The sequence below is a fragment of the Amblyraja radiata genome, chromosome 16 (genome assembly GCF_010909765.2).
Source record: "Amblyraja radiata isolate CabotCenter1 chromosome 16, sAmbRad1.1.pri, whole genome shotgun sequence".
NCBI classification, from domain to species: Eukaryota; Metazoa; Chordata; class Chondrichthyes; order Rajiformes; family Rajidae; genus Amblyraja; species Amblyraja radiata.
Window position 1 is genome coordinate 18,653,469 of NC_045971.1, and position 21,588 is coordinate 18,675,056.

The following is a 21,588-nucleotide window of genomic DNA, read 5'->3' on the forward strand; positions in this document are numbered from 1 at the left end:
GACACAAACATTTCCTTTTAAGGCTCTGCATTTTCATTTGACCACACTCCACTGAAATCCCTTGGAATGTTTTTGCTCTACAAATAGATACTTGAAATATTTTACTGACAAGCTTCTGGTCATAAAAAATGAAAATATTTTATTTTCTCGTCACATTTACCATGGCACCCGAATATGTTAGCCGCTAGAGCAAGCCCAAGCATGTACAAATGGAGATACAAGGAACTGCAGATGCTGGAATCTTGAGCAAAACAAAAGTGCAGGAGGAACTCAATGGGTCAGGCAGCAGCTGTGGAAGGAATCCACACACCACATTTTACGTCGGTACCCTTCTCCAGTCTAAAGTCTATCCATTCTCTCCCCAGGGGCTGCCTGACCCACTGAGTTACCCCAGCACATTGTGTTTTGCTCAGCATTTAAACAAATATTCAAATATAACATACTTCAATCTTTTCCGTCTTGAGATTATTCGGAAATCTACAACTGGGTTATTGTATTTACGGAGAATAAACGAGCATCATAAAGCACATTCACATGCACATCAGGTTTAACCAGCATCTGTAGTTCCTTCCAACACATTATGAAAGCTCCCCTGGAAATGATCCTTTCACTGCAAACTGATACTGACACGACCGTGACCCACAACATTGACACCCTTCCGGTCACATGTTGTTTACATCATAAAGTTCCCCAAGATTTTAAACGGAAAGTAAAATATAAAAGTTATAAAATCTTTGGAATTGTAGAATTTAAAAATTTGCAAGAGGCTGCATTTACAACAAACTCCCAGGCAGCAGAGTATATTAAATTACATTGATCAAGTTGTAAAGGAAAGCGATCTGTTAGCAAATATGCATGACATTAAAAAACTATATGTGTGTGTAGGAAGGAACTGCAGATGCTGGTTTAAACCGAAGACAGACACAAAAAGCTGGAGTAACTCAGCGGGACAGGCAGCATCTCTGGAGAGAAGGAATGGGTGACGTTTCGTATCGAGACCCTTCGTGTGCGTGTGTAGTTGTGTGTGTGTAGTGTAGCATATTATATATATATATATACAGTGTGTGTGTATGTATGTTTAAGGGTTCCTGACGTGTTAAAATATTCTCGGTTAATATAAAAACAAAGAATAAAAGCAAAGATTACAATTTAATTTATATAAAGATTACAATTTAAGTTTAAACAGAATATAATACAAACTAACTTTTTTTTACTGTTAGCTTAAAAACAACTAACAATAGCAAAAAACAGTAACTGTTCTTTTAAGATTGGAAACTTATGATCCCCATACATTCTTGTTTCACGTTGATTAGATAATGGAAATATTATTTATTTGGTTAATTTGAAATGAGAATAACTCATTGTCTATTGAATAACTTCTCAGCACCAAAAACTGCAATCGGAATGCATGTGAACAGCCCTGGAGACTAAAGTGAAGGAAATGTACAATTTTATTTTCCTGCATAATTACATTATCGCGATGAACAGCTTCCCATATTTTTCAAGAAAAGCCAAGCAAAGCTTGCCTTCAGAATGACTCTTTGCGGGAACAAGGGTTAAAGACACGTGGAAAGCAGGGGTGTTACGACATCGCTGTGTTGTGGCGATACATCGAAGAAGGAAAAGCTATATTTGTCCCGTGCCCGGAAGGGGCGCGCCTGAGCAGGGGCTCGGTAAACTGATACATTGGCCAAGACAATGGACGAGGAGGTTGTCGCTACACTGAAGATGCTCTTAATCGGTGAGAGCGGAGTGGGCAAGTCGAGGTAGGAAAGCGGCAAGTAACCTGTCAGTTTCAGTTGTGAAATCGACACCCCAAATCTGCCGGCCGACGACATTCATTGCACTTGTTCGGTCCTCCTTTCCAGCATTATTCTAGCTGAATAAGGAACGTGCAGTCCCTTGACGAGATATATATTTGATCGGGTAATGGCTGTCTTATTTTAAATCTAATCCCGGTTTGATCGTGGAACGAAATGAGAGTGCCAAATGTACTGAATAAATGTACACCTACTTGGAGTGCGTAAGACATGTATGTGTAGATTCAGAATAACTTTAGTCCAAACTGAAGGCCCCACTGAGGCATAGAATTGCCCAACCTCAATATCCGCTCTCCACTTTGGCTCATTTGACCAGAGATCTCTAGTTTTTAACTTAAAAATGAAACGTTATTTGTAACAAAAGATATACAAAACAATAAAACGTGCAGAATTTATTAATACATTCGCAGTGTGTCTCTACTTGAAATATTGCTAGTGTTAGCACTGCTCTCTCCACATAACACCGTTGCCACTCATGTGGTCTCCTAGGGTGATATCCCGTTCCCTACTTTGAGGGGCACCGAGCTCTCTCCTTCCTTCAACACTCACTTAGACAGGTAATTATCTTTAGACAGGTCCTCTTGAAGAAAACACTCTATCATTGTTGTCAGGCATTTCAGAACAAGCTAAAGGCTACTACTATCCTGGTTCAAAAATGGTTGGGTTTTTTAAAGAGTAGAATAGAAAGCAGAGGAATATCTTAAATAGTAGTTGTTGGCCGATGTGAGCAAGTTGAACCGAAGGGCCTGTTTCCATGCTATAAGACCACGACTCTAGTACTCTGGAGTGGAGACACAAGGAATTGCAGATACTGGAATCTTGGAGCAAAACACAAAACGTCTGTGGAATATCGTGGGTCAGGCGGCATCTGTGAAGGGAATGGGCAGACAATGTTTCAGGCCAGGTCCCTTGATTCTGAAGAAGGGTCTTGACCTGGGATGTCGTCTGTCCATTATCTGCAGATGCTGCCTGACCCACTGATTCTTTGTGCTGTGCTCAAGAGCGCTCCTGATATGATCTAATATGGGTGTTGTGTGTTCTTCGTACCTGATGCTTGGCTCGATTATGTCGTGAATGTTCTTTCTCTACTTAGAAAAGTTATGGACAAGAAATTAGACCTTAAGGCATAGGAGCAGAATTAGGCCATTCTGCCCATTGAGCCTGCTTCACCACTTGATCAGGCTGATCTATCCTTCCCTCTCGAGCCCATTCTTCTGCCTTCTCCTCTTAACCATTGACTCTCTTACTCCCAGGATGTTGCCTTTTTCTCAGCGTGGCCTGAATCACGTCCTTGTATCTTTTCTTCTGTCTGCTCAATAATCCCCTCCAGTGACAGAGGTTGGGCGTCTAGTGTCACACATGGAAACAATGTGACCTTCCAAATATAGCAGCAGAGCGTAACTAGGCCCTCGATGCTGCAGATGTGGATCGTAGAGAAGGGAAGTGAGAGAGAGAGAGAGAGAGGACATTGATGTTGCTTCACTGGGCCTTCTTGGGCACCATTTTGGACAGGACATTCTGAGCTTGGAAGAAATGAAGATTCAAAAGAGTTTATTGTCATATGTCCCTGATAGGACAATGAAATTCTTGGTGTGCAATGGTATGAAGCATGTGTTCACCAGAATGTTGCAGATCTCCAAGGGCAGGAACTATGAGGAGCAATTAGTGTACAAAATCATGAGAGGAATAGGTTGGGTAAACGCACAGTCTATTGCACAGAGTTGGGGGAATCGAGAACCAGAGGATATAGGTTAAGGCGAAGGGGAAAGGTTTAATAGGAACCTGAAGGGTAACTTTAACTTTTTTTTTACACAAAGTGTGGTGAATTTATGGAACGAGCTGCTGGAAGAGGTAGTTGAGGCAGGTACTATCGCAACCTAGGATAGGTTTAGAAGAATAGGGCGATTTCACGAAAGGTCACTGGAGCGTAGATCCGCACCCACGTGACCGAAAATTTTAACTGGAGTACATGCGTCACTTCCGGTACATGTTAGTGAATGGGAAAACAAGCACTTTCACACCCGTTAAAAACATCGAAAACGGCCCGTTTTTGAGCTGCAATTAACTGTACCAGTCGGGGTGACCGTGAGGAACAGCTACCTAAATTTACAGTAAAAAAAAAAGATAGAAACTAAGGTAAATTCAAGAGGGAGCTGAAGGTGTCAAAACAGCGGAAGTGCTAGCGGACATTTGCCGTGGAGATTTAAAGATCGAAAATATCGGGAATTATCGTGTTTGCTCGCTGCATTTCATCAAAAGTAAGGCATTATTGACTTTTTATCTTTATTCATTTGTTATATGAAAAGTATTAAAAGTTAAAAATACGTCAGTAAAATTGCAAAATCGCCCATGGTTCTCAGGTGGGTTTTAACATGCAAAATGAAAACGCTTCTGAAGCTCCATTTACCATTTAAATAATCGTAAACTATCTGAAGAAGGTCTGAAGAAGGGTTTCGGCCCGAAACGTCGCCTATTTCCTTCGCTCCATAGATGCTGCTGCACCCGCTGAGTTTCTCCATCAATTTTGTGTACCATCGTAAACTATCAATGCGTTTTAAAATAAATTTTACTGAGATGCAAGCTGTCAGCTGTTAGTTGGACAAAAGCAGGACATTTTATTATTTGCCAAAATATATTTCTCAATGTTTCTTGTTTAAAGCTTGCACAATCACCCAAACTACTTATTTATTTATTTATCATCTAATAACAGACAAGCCTGCAGCATGGAATTATGTCAACAATCCTGATTGGGCACCCACTGTGAGCAGGATAGACAATGTGCACAAGAACGCCATCAACTTGCAGAGCTATAGATGCTTGAGCTGCAACCAAATCTGCTTTAATACTCTCTTCTTGTTGCACGTGCATGGCGTTCTTGTGCACATTGTCTATCCTGATTATTTAAATGGTAAATGGAGCTTCAGAAGCATTTTCATTTTGCATGTTAAAACCCACCTGAGAACCATGGGCGATTTTGCAATTTTACTGACGGATTTTTAACTTTTAATACTTTTCATATAACAAATGAATAAAGATAAAAAGTCAATGATGCCTTACTTTTGATGAAATGCAGCGAGCAAACGCGATAATTCCCGATATTTTCGATCTTTAAATCTCCACGGCAAATGTCCGCTAGCACTTCCGCCGTTTTGACACCTTCAGCTCCCTCTTGAATTTACCTTAGTTTCTATCTTTTTTTTGGACTGTAAATTTAGGTAGCTGCTCCTCACGGTCACCCCGACTGGTACAGTTAATTGCAACTCAAAAACGGGCCGTTTTCGATGTTTTTAACGGGTGTGAAAGTGCGTGTTTTCCCATTCACTAACATGTACCGGAAGTGACGCATGTACTCCAGTTAAAATTTTCGGTCACGTGGGTGCGGATCTACGCTCCAGTGACCTTTCGTGAAATCACCCTATATGGGCCAAACACAGGCAGGTGGGCCCATTTCCACATCTCAAAATCCTCAAATCAAATCACCACAAGCAAAAAAACAAAGTGCTGGAGAAACTCAAGTGGTCAGGCAGCGTAGATGGGACATGTTGGTCAGTGTGGGCAGGTTGGCTGAAGTGTCTGCATGCCTCTGACTAATTACATAAACTAGACGTAATCCCTGAAATAGAAGATGAATGAATGAAGTAAAGAGATAATTCTGAAGAAGGGCCCCGACGTGAAACACCATTTGTCCATTCCCTGCACAGATGCTGCCTGACCAATTGAGGTTCTCCAGCACAATCTTGCGGAACTGCAAGGGGACTTAGCCGTTCTTCTTGCATAGAATGCCAGACAGGCCTTCCTGTCAATGTTGTTTTTTTTGGAGCAACTCCGTCAATCACATTACCTCCCCTTAATTCCACGTTACCTAGTATTTTGTGTGTGTCCATTATGACACTCTGAATTTCCCCCTGGACTGTGAAAAATTTACAGTGCAGGCAGTCCCCACATTATGACAAGGAGAACTGCTCCCAAGTCGGAAATGAACAAAAACAGTGTGCTGGAGACGATGATGGAAACAGCTTTGTAGGACTGAGAAAGTCTAAAAATATTCGGTTTGGTTTTAGTTTTAGAAATACAGCATTGTAACAGGCCCTTTGTCCTACCAAGTCTTTGCTGACTAGCGATCACCTGTTCACACGCGTTCTATGTTATCCCGCTTATTCATCCACTCCCTACACACTGGGGGTAATTTACAGAGACCAATTAACCTACAAACACGCACATCGTGGGGGATATGGGAGTGAGCCAGAGCTTCCGGAGGAAACCCACACGGTCACAGGTATAACATGCAAACTCCACATAGACAACATCCGAGGTCAGTATCAAACTCGATTCTCTGGCACTGTGAGGCAGCAACTCAACCAGCTGTGCCACTGTGCCACCCTTTGTTCAGATTGCAATGTCCTTAACATGTGGAATTGTCGCTTGCATTTTGCCTTGCATTCTAAGAGTTCCTACTGTGGTATTCCGTACCAGATTACCATTTGCACATTAGGCCGCTACTTGTTGTGCAAGACAGGCACTGGATGTGTTGTTCCAGATTCCACTTCATTAGAATGTAACTGGCAACAACTATTTCTAAGTACCAGATCGTGATTCAGTGCGTAGTCAAACAACCCACAACTCATTTCATGAATGGGCACATTGTTGATTAGGTTAATGCACCAATTTTGAACAGCAACTTTGAACATACCTATTTTCAACAAAAAGCAAGAATTATTTTGTGAGGCGTGACAAACCTTGACTGTTGCAACAACCTGTCTCCCAAAATTAATCCTGATAGGGCTGAAATCGTGAACGCTTTGGATAATACCTCTTGGGCCAAATAGCGTAATCCTGCTATTACCTGGTGTTCCAGTAGTTCACCACCATCTTCCTTCAATCCATCAGTCCAATACATTTAACCAGTGCTCTGTTCATAGACAAAAATATGCCGGTATGTAAGATTAATAAACGTGTGTCACGTGGTCGGAAAACAAAGTAATGATGTTTAACCTTTAAAGAGTCAAGAGTGTTCAATTGTCATTTGCATAAACAGACAGTGAAATTCTAAATTGCAACAGCTTAACAGGCTGTAAATACACATAGATAATATATCATAATTTAAAAAATCTAGCCGCAATTCTAGTGCAAAAGAAACCCACAGCCGGAGTGCAACCAAAGACAATCCATTGAAATTCATGGTTGCGGTTAGCATTGTGCATTGTTAAAGAGCCTGATGGCTGCCAGGAAGATGCTGTTTTTGAACATGTTGACCACGGTTTTCTTCCTGATGATCGGAGTGAAATGAAAGCATGGCCAGGATGTGGGTCTGATGATGTTGGGGTCTGTCAGAGGTGCTGGTTTGCCCTTCTGGCTCCTACCTTCATAACAAGAGCACTGCATTTAACTTGTGTACACACCTCCAAAGTATTTTTCGGTGATGATGTCTTCCTAAGACACAGGTTTGCATTCCATTCCAGATACAGTTTTCAGATGGAGTTCTACTGTGGGATGGCTGCATGGTTCTTCTTGAGAAATCCATCTCGAGTTTACTGTGTGTTTTCTCAATTCATTTTGCAAATGATTTAGTTGCCATTCTGCTTTTGTCCCTATTTAATTTATTCCTCTTCTGTCTATGATCTTGGCACTGCCCCCCCTAACAAATCAATAACCCCACTCTCACCATCGACGGCACCACTGTCTCCCCATCTCCCCAGGCCCGCAACCTTGGCGTGAGCTTTGATTCCACCCTCTCCCTTGAGCCTCACATCCGCCATGTCATTAAAACCTCCTTCTTTCATCTCCGCAACATCGCCAAACTCAGACCCTCTCTCACACCTCCCGCTGCTGAAAGACTCATCCATGCCTTCATCTCCTCCCGACTGGACTATTGCAACTCACTTCTCCTTGGCATCAGCTCCACCTACATCAACCGACTCCAACTGGTCCAGAACGCAGCCGCCCGACTCATCACCCACACCAAATCCTGGCATCACATCACTCCAGTCCTCAAACAACTTCACTGGCTTCCCATCTCCCACCGGATCACCTACAAAATCCTTATCCTCACCTACAAAGCCCTCCACCATCTGGCCCCCCCATATCCCACTGACCTCCTCTCCCCCTACCAACCCTCACGGTCCCTCAGATCCACATCAGCTGGTCTCCTCTCCATCCACAAGTTCAACCTCCGCAGTTTTGGGGACAGAGCCTTCTCCAGGGCAGCTCCCAGGCTCTGGAACTCCCTCCCCCAACTGATCCGCAATTCCGTGTCCCTCACCATCTTCCAGTCCCGCCTCAAGACCCATCTTATCACCTATGCCTATCCTTAGCCCCACGTCCCCCTCCCTTTTCATCTGTGCATTAATTGCCTCATATTGTGTTTTGAATTGAATTATGTCTTTACTTTGTGTACTAGTCATGTCTCTACTATTTATTTCATTCCCCTTACATGTTTTTCCTCTACCTGCTAAATTTTTGTAAGGTGTCCTTGAGACTCTTGAAAGGCGCCCATAAATAAAATTTATTATTATTATTATTAACATAAATGATTTCATTTTGATTTTCAAGTCAATTTAAACTTTGATGGTCAAAAGTGTTTCATTTACCTTGTTGCTTTTTAAGCATTTCCTCATCATTACTGCATGTCTTAGGGGATTTTACATAGGGGATACAACACCGTCATTAATACATTTTTCTGCAAGGATGCTTGCAGGAGATTGGCTGAGCCTGAACTGTAATTTTTGGAGTGCTCCCCCTTTGGAAAGGGAATGTGTTCCTCACACAGACTGCAAATACAACTTGTCTTTTGAAATTCTTAAATTGATATAACTGGAAAAATAATATTGCAGTAGAACATCTTTGTGAAAAAAATACTTATTATTCTGCTTGTCTTGTGTCTTTAGCCTTCTACTGAGGTTCACAGATGGCACATTTGACGCTGAAATTGGCTCAACTATTGGTGAGATTTAATCTTTTTTTGTATTTACTATACGCTTCAGTTTTAGAAGATGCTTGGAGGACAGTTTGATGATGTGGGTGTTGACTTGTTTTAAAGCATTTTGTGTGTCGTTTTAGGGGTTGACTTCAAAGTGAAAGCGATGAAAATTGAAGCAAACAATGTGAAGCTTGCAATCTGGGTAAAGAGTTGAATAATGTTTTTATATTTCTCTGTGTGAAAAGTGTTTCTTTGCCTTTTCCCACAAACAATGTGACCTTTGTAACATACACATTTTCTAGGCACATGGGTTGACTTCCTGATTTAATACTCCATGGTGCATTTCCAATTCTTTTGTAGCATTATTAAAATAAAGAATAGTGCAGCACAGGAACAGGCCTTTTGCCCCTCAATGTTTGTGCAAATTTAAACAAATCTCATCTGTCTGCACGTGGTCTATATCCTTCCTTTCCATGCCAATTCATGTGACTGTCTAAATGTCTCTCAAACGATTGCTATTGCATCTGTTTCCACCACCTCCCCCAGGGACCGACCGTTCTTTAAAAAAACTTGCCTTGTAAAAAAACTTATTTTTCCTCGCCTCTGACTTTCAAACTATGTCCTCTAGCATTTGACATTTCCACCCTGAGAGAGAGACTCTGGCAGACGGAGTTCAATCTGAGCAAATGTGAGCTGTTGTACTTTGGGAAGTCAAATGTAAGAGGAAAATAGAGAATTAATGGAATGACCCTTAATAGCAATAATGTACAAAGGGATCTTGGGGTCCAAATCCATAACTCCCTGAAAGTGACAACACAAGTAGAGAGAGTGGTAAAGAAGACATATGGTAAGCTTGGTCGGGGCATGAGTCAGGAATTTATAGTGCAACATTACAGGACCTTGATTAGAGGAGAAGAGGAGGAAAGAGACTGCAGACCTAAGACTTTTGCCTCCATCACAGTGAGGAGATGCTGGGTGGACTCACTGTGGTGGATGTTAATATGTGTTTATTGTTGTTTTTATTGTATTGTATGTATGTATGACTGCTGAAATTTCGTTCAGACTTCGGTCTGAATGACAATAAAGGCTATCTATCTATCTATCTATCTATCTATCTATCTATCTATCTATTAGACCGCATTTGGTGTATTCTGTGCTGTTCTGGACATCCCAATACAGGAAGGTTGTGGAGGTTGTGCAAAGGATGTTGAGGAGTTTTTAACATAATGATGCCTGGATTAGAGCGTAATAGCTACAATGAGAGGTCGGACAGATTTGGCTTGTTTTCTCTGGAATGCCGTGGTTGAGAGGATATTGGTTGAAGTATATAAAATTATGAGAGGCATAAATATTGTAGACAGTCAGAACCTTTTTGCCAGGATGGAAAAAAATCAAATACTTGAGGACATGGCTTTAAATTGAGAGGGGCAAAGTTTAAAAGATGTGTAGGGCGATTTTTTTACACAAAGGGAGGTGGATGCCTGGAATGCAGTGCCCTGCGTGGTGGCCAATAGACAATAGGTGCAGGAGTAGGCCATTCGGCTCTTCGATCATGGCTGATCATCCCCAATCAGTACCCCGTTCCTGCCTTCTCCCCATATCCCCTGACTCCGCTATCTTTAAGAGCCCTATCTAGCTCTCTCTTGAAAGTATCCAGAGAACCGGCCCCCTTTGGGGCAGAGATTCCACAGACTCGCAACGCTCTGTGTGAAAAAGTGTTTCCTCATCTCTGTTCTGAATGGCTTACCCCTTATTCTTAAACATTGGCCCCTGGTTCTGGACTCGCCCCAACATCGGGAACATGTTTCCTGCCTCTAGCGTGTTCAAACCCTTAATAATCTTATATGTTTGAATAAGATACCCTCTCATCCTTCTGAACTCCAGAGTGTACAAGCCAGATACGGTAGTGGCATTTAAGAGGCTTTTGGATGGGCACACGGATCTGAAGGAATAAGGATAATGTGCAAGCAGATAAGAATTGGTCCTGGCAACATGTTTGGTACAGGCGTTATGGGCCGAAGGACCTGTCCTATGCTGTACTGTTCTATGTACCATGTCCATGCCTTCTTTAATCTTATAAACTTCTGTCAGATCTTCCCTCATTTTCCGACGCTACAGAGAAAACAATCTTTATAACTTATACTCTGTGATGTAGGCCACTTCCTTGTGAATCTCTTCTGCACCCTCTCCAGAGCTTCCACATCTTTAATGCAGTGACTAGAACTGCACATAATACTCCTAGTGCGGATAGAACAAGATTTTATACAAGATTTTATACAGTTACAACATGATTTCCCTCCTTTTATACTCAATGCCCCGACTGATGAAGGTATTGAGCTCTCTGGTAAATTTTGGGCATTGATATCTGGGAGGAATTACATTATAAGTTACAAGGGGTATTACTGGAGTTAATGAATTAAAACATGTATTTAACTTTTACTGGTTACATGTATTTAACCTGCTACTGGTGCATTAGAGAGCCACTGGGGTGGGAGATTGCAACCTTCACGTGGTCCACCCTGTTTCGACTAGTTCAATCAACCCGACGTGCACAAACAAATAGATCAAATAGAACAAGTTGACCTACAACTTTAGGCTGTGCACGCCATACGTAAGAAGAAGAAGAGAGCCACTACGTAAGTTCTTTAAGACCAGATGTACCTTGAAAGAATATACAATCAATTCCATATATTGTTATTGATCGGGAATGAGTTCAACAATATTCTTATCAAACAACAAACAAATGAACTTAGCATCTATGGACGGAAATAGACGGATGTCATTTTGGGTCGGGTCCTTCTTCAGATGAGCATGTTTCAGGAAAGGTTGAGGTTAAAAAGATAGTAAGAGAGATATTGCTACAGCTCTTATTTTAGTGATGCAACTAGGAACAACTTTCTGGCAGTTTACACTTTTCCCAAAATTGCAAGACTTCCTAGAAACCCAATTTTTCCATGTGTCCATCAGGAATTCTGTCCCTATGTTGTTATTTCCTTGTGTTCTCTCTCTCTCCTGTTTTAAGCTGCTTTGAATGTTCAGCTCATTTATTCTCATGCGAACTGCCGCCTGTATTCTGCTGAAGATAGACACAAAAAGCTGGAGTAACTCAGCGGTCAGGCAGCATCTCTGGAGAAAAGGAATAGGTGATGTTTCTGGTCGAGACCCTTCCTCAGGCTGAAATCCCAGTCTGAGGAAGGGTCTCGATTCAAACCGTCACCTATGCCTTTTCTACAGAGATATTGCCTGATAATATATACTCCAGCTTTTTGTGTCTATCTACCGGTTTAAACCAGCATCTGCTGGTCCTTCCTACACGCCTGTATTCTGCCTCCTACTGATCTCACAGCCACTGTCCTGTTGTGAAACATGTAGGATAGGCCGCGCCAGAGGCCTCCACTCCCCAGCCCGTCCACGGAGCAGAAGGAACCATGAGTTCAGAACCCGATTAAGCCTGAAGCCCCATCCCCAGACACTCCCAATGACCTTTAGTCGGCTTGCCGCTGTTGCGCACGTCTTTCACCATGTTCTTTGTCTCCGATTGTCTCAGCCCTCATTGTCGATTTCCCAATTGACAGGACACAGCTGGACAAGAGCGATTTCGGACATTAACACCCAGCTACTACAGAGGGGCTCAAGGTGTTATTTTAGGTAAGAGGTGTCGATCAGTATTTTGGGTGGGGTCCTGCGAGTTGTGTATTGCTGTCAGTTTTTGTTTATTCTTCCTTGGAAGGAGGAACTCCTGGGCAGATCTGACATGCCGAGCAAAACACAAAGTGCTGGAGAAACTCAGCGAATTAGGCGACGTCTGTGTAGGAAATTGGCAGGTGACGTTTTGGGTCAGGACCCCTTACCAAAAATGTCGCCTATCCATGTCCATCACAGAAGCTGCCCGGCCCGCGGAATTCCTCCAGCACTTTGTGTTTTGCTCAAGATTCCAGCATCTGCAGTTCCTTGTGGCTCTATCATACTTGCTGATGTTGCTTGTGTTGATCTGAAGGGAAGGAGAATAATCTGAACCATGCATGTTGTCTTATAACTGAACTGCCTGCTTGCAAAGTCTTGAACATAAACAGGTCATGCTGAAATGCTCGGAAGGTCAGGCAGTGTCTGTGAAAATAAATTGTTGTTATTTTGATTTGTAAACATTTCTATTTCCACGGATGCTGCTTGACCTGCTGAGTATTTCCAACATATTTGTATATTGAATTTCTAGCCTCTGCCGTTGTTTGAATTTCACTTGTGAAGTTGCTGAGTAGCGGTTGTTGCAGTCTACTGCTTCACATCATGAGTCTAAAAGTCTGAAGAAGGGTCTCGACCCAAAACGTCACCCATTCCTTCTCTCCAGAGATGCTGCCTGTCCCATTGAGTTTGAGTTACTCCAGCATTTTGTGTCTATCTTTGGCGTAAACCAGCATCTGCTGTTCATTCATGAACATGAGTCAAAGAGTGTTTAATTGTCATGTGAATCGGCAACGGAACAATGAGACTCTTACGTGCTGCATCATTACAGGACTGTTAATGCAAAACACACACATAAATATAGAATGATCAGTAATACAATAAATTAATAATCAGTAATACTGGGTAATTAGACTATAATAGTCCAAAAATTGTTTTCTGGTTTATTTTGACGGCATAATTGTGTATAGTTTTGAAATAGATTATGGTGTTTAATAATGGACACACGTTTATAATTCTGTAAAATCTGGATGGCGGAAATGGCTTTCATATGACATCGCAAGAGACCTCTGGTTTCTGATGTGCAGGTTTCTACAGCCAGTGGAAGGTTGAAATCAAACAGAAAAAGGTTGAAAATAATCAGCAGGTCAGGCAGCATCAGTGGAGAGTCAATGTTTCAGATCAATGTCGGGTTAGGTCAAATATTGTTTCAAATGTTGAAAATACAGAGGGTTCGGAGAATGGTGCCAGATGATATGTTGGGTATAGATGTAAATAGGAGAGTGGAAAGGTGGGGCGGGGGGGGGGGGGGGGGAGCAACACGTACTGAGAGAAGCAAAACGTACAGACACTGTAAATCTGAGATAAATTTGAAATATTCCAGATTAGGTGTCATCTGAAATCGGAGGCAGAATTAACATTACAGTCTGATGACTGAAGAAGTTAACTGAAACTCTTCAGTTCTTGCTCTGAATCGGGCTCTGCACACACAGCTCACAGCAATTAAGTTCCAAGGGGTGTGCTGTGCTGAGTCAGAAACGATTCGGCACAGTACAGCCTTTGGAACTTAATTGCGTTGAACCAGCCTGCGTTGAACTTTGTTGGAAGAATGCAAGAGGCCAAAGGTGAGTGAGAGTGACGTGGAGAATTAAAGTGACGCACAGCTGGATGTTGTGGACCGAATGGAGTCGTTCTCCAAAGCAGTTACCCGATCAACGTTTGGTTTCCCCAGTGTAGAGGAGATGTCATTGTGGGTGCCGAATTGTGAACATGACACTAAATTGGAAGAAGTATATGTGAATTGCTGCTTCACCTGCACAATTGTTTGACTGCCCGGATGATTGAAAGGAAAGATTAAAAGGACTCGTGGCACGGCTGTTTGAGCTGCTGCCTCACAGCCACAGGCACCCGGGTTTGATTCTGACCTAGGTTGCTGTCTGTGTGGAGTTTGCAGGTGGATCCTGTGATTGCGTAGGTTTCCTCTGAATTCTCTGGTTTCCCCCCTCTTCCCGAAGGTGTTCAGGTTTGTAGGGTAAATTGGCCTCTGTAAATTGTGTGGGGAGTGGATGAGAACGTGGGCTAACAGAAAACTTTAGTGAACAGGTGATCGATGACCAGCATGGACTCGGTTAGCCGAAAAGCCTGCTCCATTCTGTATCTCCCAAATAAATACTAAAAAAAATCTGTATGCGACTTTACTGTAAGAAAGAGAATCGATGTTGGTGGTTCTGCAAGAGAATTGAAATAGAGAGAGAGAGAGTGTTTAATTGTCATATATACTAGCAACCAAACAATGAAATTCTTCTTTGCTGCATGCCAACAGGCCCAGTAACAATCAGATAAATAAAAAATGAATCATTGTGCAGACGAATTGTGCAGATTCCGATAACATGAAGTCATAGTCTTAAAGCACAGACTCCCAGGAGCTTCGGCCCAACTTGACCATGCTGACCAAGATGTCCCATCTAGTCTAGTTATTTATGTCTGCGTTTGGCCCATATCCCTCTAAACCTTTCCTATCCATTTACCTGTCCATATGTCTTTTACAATGTTGTTATAGTACCAGCCTCAACTACCCCCCTCTGGCAGCTCGTTCCATATAACCACCATCCTCCGAGTGAACAAAAACAGAACGTCTATTGACCTTGTGAGTTGCCTGTCTCTAATGTTGCTCATGAATTATGTGGCAAGCCTAACAAGGCGCCCCAGTTGGTTGACCAAGTCCCGTAGCTCGACTCTGTACTGTGTGAGGTATCGCATTGAATGTACAGTTCAGGGGGCTGCATCTGTGGAGATTGCATGCTCTCCTCATGTTTCCTTGGCTGGTTTGGGGTTTTTTTTCATCCCAAACATGTTAATTGGATACTCCCCAAGTTTTCTCTTGGTGTGCATGTGTGGCCAAAGGATGAAGGGGACGTTGATAAGTATATGAGGGTGAATATGTTGCAGGGCTTCAAGGGGAGTAGGGAAGATGCTAGTGTCTTAAAGCTTTGTGATCGGTTCAGGAAACGAAACCTCTGCGCAGGGGCGGCTGCGGGAGGTGGCGTGCGGCGCGGTTGCAAAGCTCAATGAGGGGACCGTGGGAGAGCCTACAGCAAGCGGGTGAGCAAACCAATCGAGCGCAGCCTGCAGCTACTGGACGGAGCAGCGGTAGAAGGAACAAACGACATCGTGCTGGACCAGGCCAACTCTTACTGCATGGATCCAGTGAGAAAATAAGGGATTGCACAACTCGTTCAGCCAAGATCAGACTCTTCAGAGACTTAGGAGTTGCAAGATGGTGCCAGAACGTGGCGACTCTTTGTGTGCTGTTCCAGAAGAGGAACTACTTACAATAGTTTCACTCTCTTACTCGTGTATCACGTATAGTACGATTTGAAGATGGACACAAAAAGCTGGAGTAACGCAGTGGGTCAGACAGCATCTCTAGAGAAAAGGAATAGGTAACATTTCGGGTCGAGACCCTTCTTCAGGCTGAGAGTCAGGGGAAAGGGAAATGAGAGAAATAGACATATATCACGCCTTTCCCTGTATCTCCCCTGTACACGTGACAGTAAACTAAACTAAACTGGAGTTGGATGAATAGCATTGTTTTGCTGGGAGCTGATTGAACTTAATGGATTGAATGGTCTTGCCGATCCCATTATAAATATTTTTGGCCTAGCAAGCCCACACTTGTGATTTGGCTCAGTGCACTGTCTCCCTCCTCTAACCTTATTAGTATTCTCCATTCTCTACCTTCTTATGTTTAACTAACTGCATCTAAACTAATTACTTCAGGCATTCTCTGTGCTAACAGATTCCACATTTTCCTTGTTCTCTGAATAAAGACATTTCTGTAGAGTTTTATAATTAGTTTCTCTGTGATCATACATTATTGATGGCCTTAAATTTTCCCTTCCTCACAAGTGGGAAAACTCTGGATGACACAAGGTAGAGTTGCTGCCTTGCAGTGCCAGGGACCTGGGTTCCATCCTGACCACGGGTGCTGTATGTACAGAGTTAGTACGTTTTCTCTGTGAGCGCACGTGTTCTCTCCGGGTGCTCTGGTTTCCTCCCTCACTCCAAAGAGTTTGTAGGTTAATCAGCTTCTGCAGATTATCCCTTGTGTGTAGGATAGAACTAGTGATCAGGTGTTCGCTGGTTAGCCTGGACTCAATGGGCCATAGGGCCTGTTTCCACGCTGTTTCTCCAAACTCAACTAATCTCTGTGTCAATTCTTCTCAAAATCTTTTGTAAAACAACAATTAGATCGCCTTTTGTAGAGGAATTTGGAAATAATCAGTAATTACCCTTGCTTAGTAAATTTAAGCGGAGTTGTTTTGACAGACTTGGCCTTATCACTCAATTATATTTAATTTTATTTTTAGTGTATGATGTCACAAGAAGAGACACCTTTGTCAGGCTTGAGAACTGGTTGAATGAATTGGATACCTACAGCACAAAACACGGTGTTGTAAAGATGCTGGTTGGGAATAAAATTGACAAGGTAAACATAATGGCATTTTGTCTTACAAAAATGATGAGCATTTAATATGCGTGCGTTACTGATTCTGTTTTATCTGTATGTATTTTTTTTCCCACTGGTTAAAGGCTGAATTTGTGTTAAAATGTAATGAAACAACTTCATTTTACTCATGACTGCAAAAACGTGGGTTGGCTTGAGGGTCAATTAAGAAGAGAGAGATTGTGCAAAGCAAGTCAGACTTTTTTAATTGTAACGTTGGTTAGAATTATAGACTCATTCAGCATGGAAACAGGCCCTTCAGTTCAACTTGTCCATGTCATTAAGATGTTCCATCTAAGATAATCCCATTTGACAGTGTTTTGTCTAAAATTAACCCTCATTCCAACAGGCTTTTTGGCCACTCCATCCATCAAGCACCCACTCACATTAATCCTAAACAAATCCAATGTTATTCTTCTCTGATTCCTATCAACTCCTTCCAGATTTTCATACCTAGGGGCAGTGTTCTGTTGCCAGTTAACATACTGACTATATGTCTTGGGGATAGGCACAAAATGCTGGAGTAACTCAGTGAGACAAGCAGCATTTATGGAACGGAATGGGTGACGTTTTGGTTCGAGACCCTTCTTCGAACCTGAGAACTCCACACAGACCGTACCGGTGGTCGGGATTGAACCTGATTTACTGGAGCTGTGAAGGGGCAGCACTACGAGCTGTGCTGCTCTGCCACCTCGTGTGCCATCTAGTTTGCTGCTGTTGAAATCAGAAAGTGAGAGAAACAAAAAGAAGATCAATGTGCGCTGTGTCCCACATTCCATTTGTGAATTTGAACGCAGAAATATTGGAGCTCATTCATTCTAATGAATTTTCCATGTATTTAGCAAACATTTCTTGGCCATTCTCTGAGCGTTGAAAATAACTTAAAATGTTATGATAGGGCCATGAGAACGTGTTATGCATCGATAATACAGATTTAAAAATTATTTAAACATGTGTTTTCTTAGCAAAATCATGAAGTTGATCGAAATGAAGGACTGAGATTTGCCAGAAAGCATTCAATGCTTTTTATCGGTAAGTGCTACGTCTTTGGGCATTTTATTTTTTCTAATTTAATTTTCTAATCCAACAATTTACACTTTAATCCCAATGGCAGGGGGATGATATTGCCTCTGGTCACAACCATTAAATTGGGGGAATATTGTGAATTGCACATTTTACATTGCTATCTTTCACACAGAGGGTGGCTGGTATGTGGAATGAGCTGCCAGAGGAAGTACATTCACACAAAACTGCAGATGCTGCAATCTTGAGCAAAACACAAAATGCTGGAGGAACTCAGCGGGTCAGGCAGCATCTGTGGAGGGAATGGGAAGATTATATTTTGGGTCGGAACCGTTTTTCAGACCAGGAACGTGATCAAACAGCAGGAGAGCAGCAGGAATCAAGAAGGGTCCCAGCCCCAAACGTCATCTGTCCATTCCCTCCACAGATGCTGCCTGACCCGCTGAGTTCCAACAGTACTTTGTGTTTTGCAAAAAGGGTACAGGGTTTGTCCATTAAAGTGGATGGGTCAGACATTTAAGGCTGCATGGTCTGCTTTTGCGTTTGTATGATCGTTCCACTATGAGTGAAATAATGTGGTTTAAAAACTAATGGTTGTAACAACAATCTTAATGTTAATTGTCATTAGGAATTGTTTTCATATTTGTTAAATGTGAAGGTGGACCCAGTGAGAAGAAGATAAGAGTATTCAATTAACTTTTTGTAACTTTGTCGGCACTTAAAGTGGCAACTCTTTGCATGCTGCCTAGGTGAGGGCTGCTGTATCATTGTATCCAGAATTTCACTATACCTCGGTACATGTGACAAATAAGAACCATCATCATCCAATTTTCTCAGCTGCTCTGGTGGGGTTTGAGCCAGTCTCTAGGCGATATTATTGTGGATTAACAGTATGCTCCAGTACTCCTGTAATTCTTTTGCTTTTTGTGCGCAGAGGCCAGTGCTAAAACCTGTGATGGAGTCGAGTGTGCGTTTGAGGAAGTGGTAGAAAAAATTATCCAAACGCCCGGACTCTGGCAAGCCGAGAATCTGAAAGGGGTGATATTATCCGACGCTGCGACGAGTCCAGGTGGAGCATGCAGTGGCTACTGTTCCCTATTATAAATGGATGTGAAATAATCCACCTCTTAATGCTGTCATTGTCAACAGTATTGTAAGAATGATTTCAGCTCTTCCTGTAAATACAGAAAGCTACCGTCAGCTTGGATCTGGAACACTAAGGATATGGGAGACGTGTACTCTGCCTCAATGAATCCAGTCATATTCCAGTTGTAATCTCCCTCTGGGAGACTTTCACATTGTCTTGCCTTAACTTAGACCTCTGCCCTTTTAACTAATTTTGAAAGTATCAGGTTTGTTTCGACCTGCAAACGATGTAAAAAATGGAAGGCAGTGGTACAGTTTAATTGTCTCAAAAGTTGCGGGAATCAATGTCAATAGTGAATAACGCCGCAATTTAATACATTTCCATTACTTTTTCACGCATGTTGCTTCATTTATGTACTTCCATCTGTCTGCTGCCACTCTGAGCCTGATGTCGGGAGGCTCTGAGATGTCTGATCTGATGTTTTTCCTGTTCTATGATGTGGAGGGATAAATTAGGGTGTTGATAAGTAAAGGGCTTCTGATTCGATCAAACGATGATTTAAATCTAATCTTGGGACCTCGACAATTTGATAGATCTTTCTACCTACCCACTTAAGCATTGCAAGAATACCTGGTTTTAGTTGTAGCCTTTTGTAACAGCATCCTTTGGTGCCATAAATATGAAACTAATGCAGAATATTTCATTGCATAATCACTTGTATCAAGGCTATTTAATAATTATCATAGAATATTGCTTGAATATTATGGTGTTGAAGATTTAACTTATGTGGATGAAATGGTATATGTTGTGATTTTTACTTTGTGCAGGGTCTTACTGATTTCTGCATTGGTTTATTTGCAGTATTAATCAGAATTGAAAGCACATTCATAGGTAGAGGCGGTGAAAGTAGCAGGAGAGGAATCCACACGTGACTTGTGTTGCCATCTCGATCATGGATGGTTCAGAAACACTATTTTCAAAACATTTCAAGGCTAGATTCATTTGTATTTTAAACCATTTGCACAATTTATAAATGAAGCGTAATCTATTTATTATCACGTTTTTCCAAATGATCCACCACTTGTTTAGATCTGTGAGATAAGTATTTACAAGCTCTTTTCTAGGATGGGAAATGTGGATAAATTGTTCAATGAACCTTTCCAAATGTAATTGTTGGAGTGAATAAATAGCTGCTTAATACATCCTTACTTTTAAAATGCTGGTTCTTGTGTATTTAATGTTACAGTATTAACATACTGGGGAGGTAACGTACAGGGGCAGCGCAGTGGCGCAGCTGGTAGAGCCGCTGTCTCACAGTGTCAGAGACCCAGGTTCGATCCTGACCTCGGGTGCTGTCTGCGTGGAGTTTGTACATGGGTTTACTTCAGGTGCTCCGGTTACCTGCCACATCCCAAAGACATGCAGGTTTGTGGCCAATTGGCTTCTGTAAATTGCCCCTAATGTGTAGGGAGTGGATGCAAAGATGTGAAGAACAAATAACTAGTGAGAATGGATACTCGATGGTCGGCATGGACTCGGCAGGCCGAAGGACCCGTTTCCATGCTGTTTCGTCCATCAATTGATTAAACTGTTTTCTCAAAACCAGGTAACAGACTGGGTTTTGTTCCTTTCCTGTTCCTGGATGTGTTGGCTGTTTGTTAGATGCTGGTGCAAAGCGGCCAATAATTAGCCAATCTTTCATTCCTTCCGTCAGGTTAGACTTTAAAGACTTGGTATCTTTTCTCTTGGCTTCCACCAAATTGGGGAGGAATTTGGGAAAAACTAGTTGGTGGGGCCCAGCTGCCACCCTGACCGTATTACCTTCATTAACCGAGTCAAGTTTTGTAGCGACAGAAACAGAAAATGATGGAAAATCTTCACAGGTCAGACAGCATCTGTGCTAAAAGAAACAACCAGTGTTATGAATTAGAATGAGCAGAACTTCAACACTACTTTGGCACTATCTGAGCTGACATTAAATAACCTGATACCAGCTGGAGTAATACCCGCAGGTAGACAAAAGTGCTGGAGAAACTCAGCGGGTGCAGCAGCATCTATGGAGCGAAGGAAATAGGCAATGTTTTGGGCCAAAATGCTTCTTCAGACTGGTGGGGCGGGGGGGGGGGGGCGGGGAGAAAAAAGGAAAAAGGAATAGGAGGAGCCCGAGGGCTGAGGGAGAGCTGAGAAGGGGAGGAGACAGCAAGGGCTACCAGAAATTAGATAATTCAATGTTTATGCCGCTAGGGTGCAGACTGCCCAAGCGGAATATGAGGTGCTGCTCCTCCAATTTCCGGTGGTGCTCACTCTGGCCATGGAGGAGGCCCAGGACAGAGAGGTTGGAATCGGAATGGGAGGGGGAGTTGAAGTGCCAACTCATCCGACCTCTCTGTCCTGGGCCTCCTCCATGGCTTTAAGAAGGATCTCGACCCAAAACGTCACCCATTCCTTCTCTCCAGAGATGCTTCCTGTCCTGCTGAGTTACTCCAGCATTTTGTGTCTATCTTCGATTTAAATGAGCATCTGCAGTTCCTTCCTACACATTTTGAACACATTGTAT

The 21,588-nt window shown here is 42.4% G+C and overlaps 1 protein-coding gene across 1 annotated transcript; it reads left to right on the forward strand.

Moving 5' to 3' along the window:
- Positions 1–1,590: 1,590 nt before the first annotated feature.
- On the forward strand, positions 1,591–20,248 carry LOC116982009 (ras-related protein Rab-18-like). Its single transcript, XM_033035275.1, has 7 exons — positions 1,591–1,766; positions 8,705–8,760; positions 8,877–8,938; positions 12,312–12,384; positions 16,785–16,903; positions 17,887–17,953; positions 18,879–20,248. The coding sequence occupies exons 1-7, from the start codon at positions 1,699–1,701 to the stop codon at positions 19,046–19,048; spliced, it is 615 nt and encodes a 204-aa protein (XP_032891166.1). The 5' UTR covers positions 1,591–1,698; the 3' UTR covers positions 19,049–20,248.
- Positions 20,249–21,588: the final 1,340 nt, after the last annotated feature.

Bases quoted from the DNA above. Each gene is read 5' to 3' on its own strand.
- LOC116982009 (XM_033035275.1), top strand. From the start codon at position 1,699: ATGGACGAGGAGGTTGTCGCTACACTGAAGATGCTCTTAATCGGTGAG. The intron at 8,761-8,876 runs GTGAGATTTAAT...GTGTCGTTTTAG, and splicing joins TGAAATTGGCTCAACTATTG to GGGTTGACTTCAAAGTGAAA. The intron at 12,385-16,784 runs GTAAGAGGTGTC...TTTTATTTTTAG, and splicing joins GGCTCAAGGTGTTATTTTAG to TGTATGATGTCACAAGAAGA.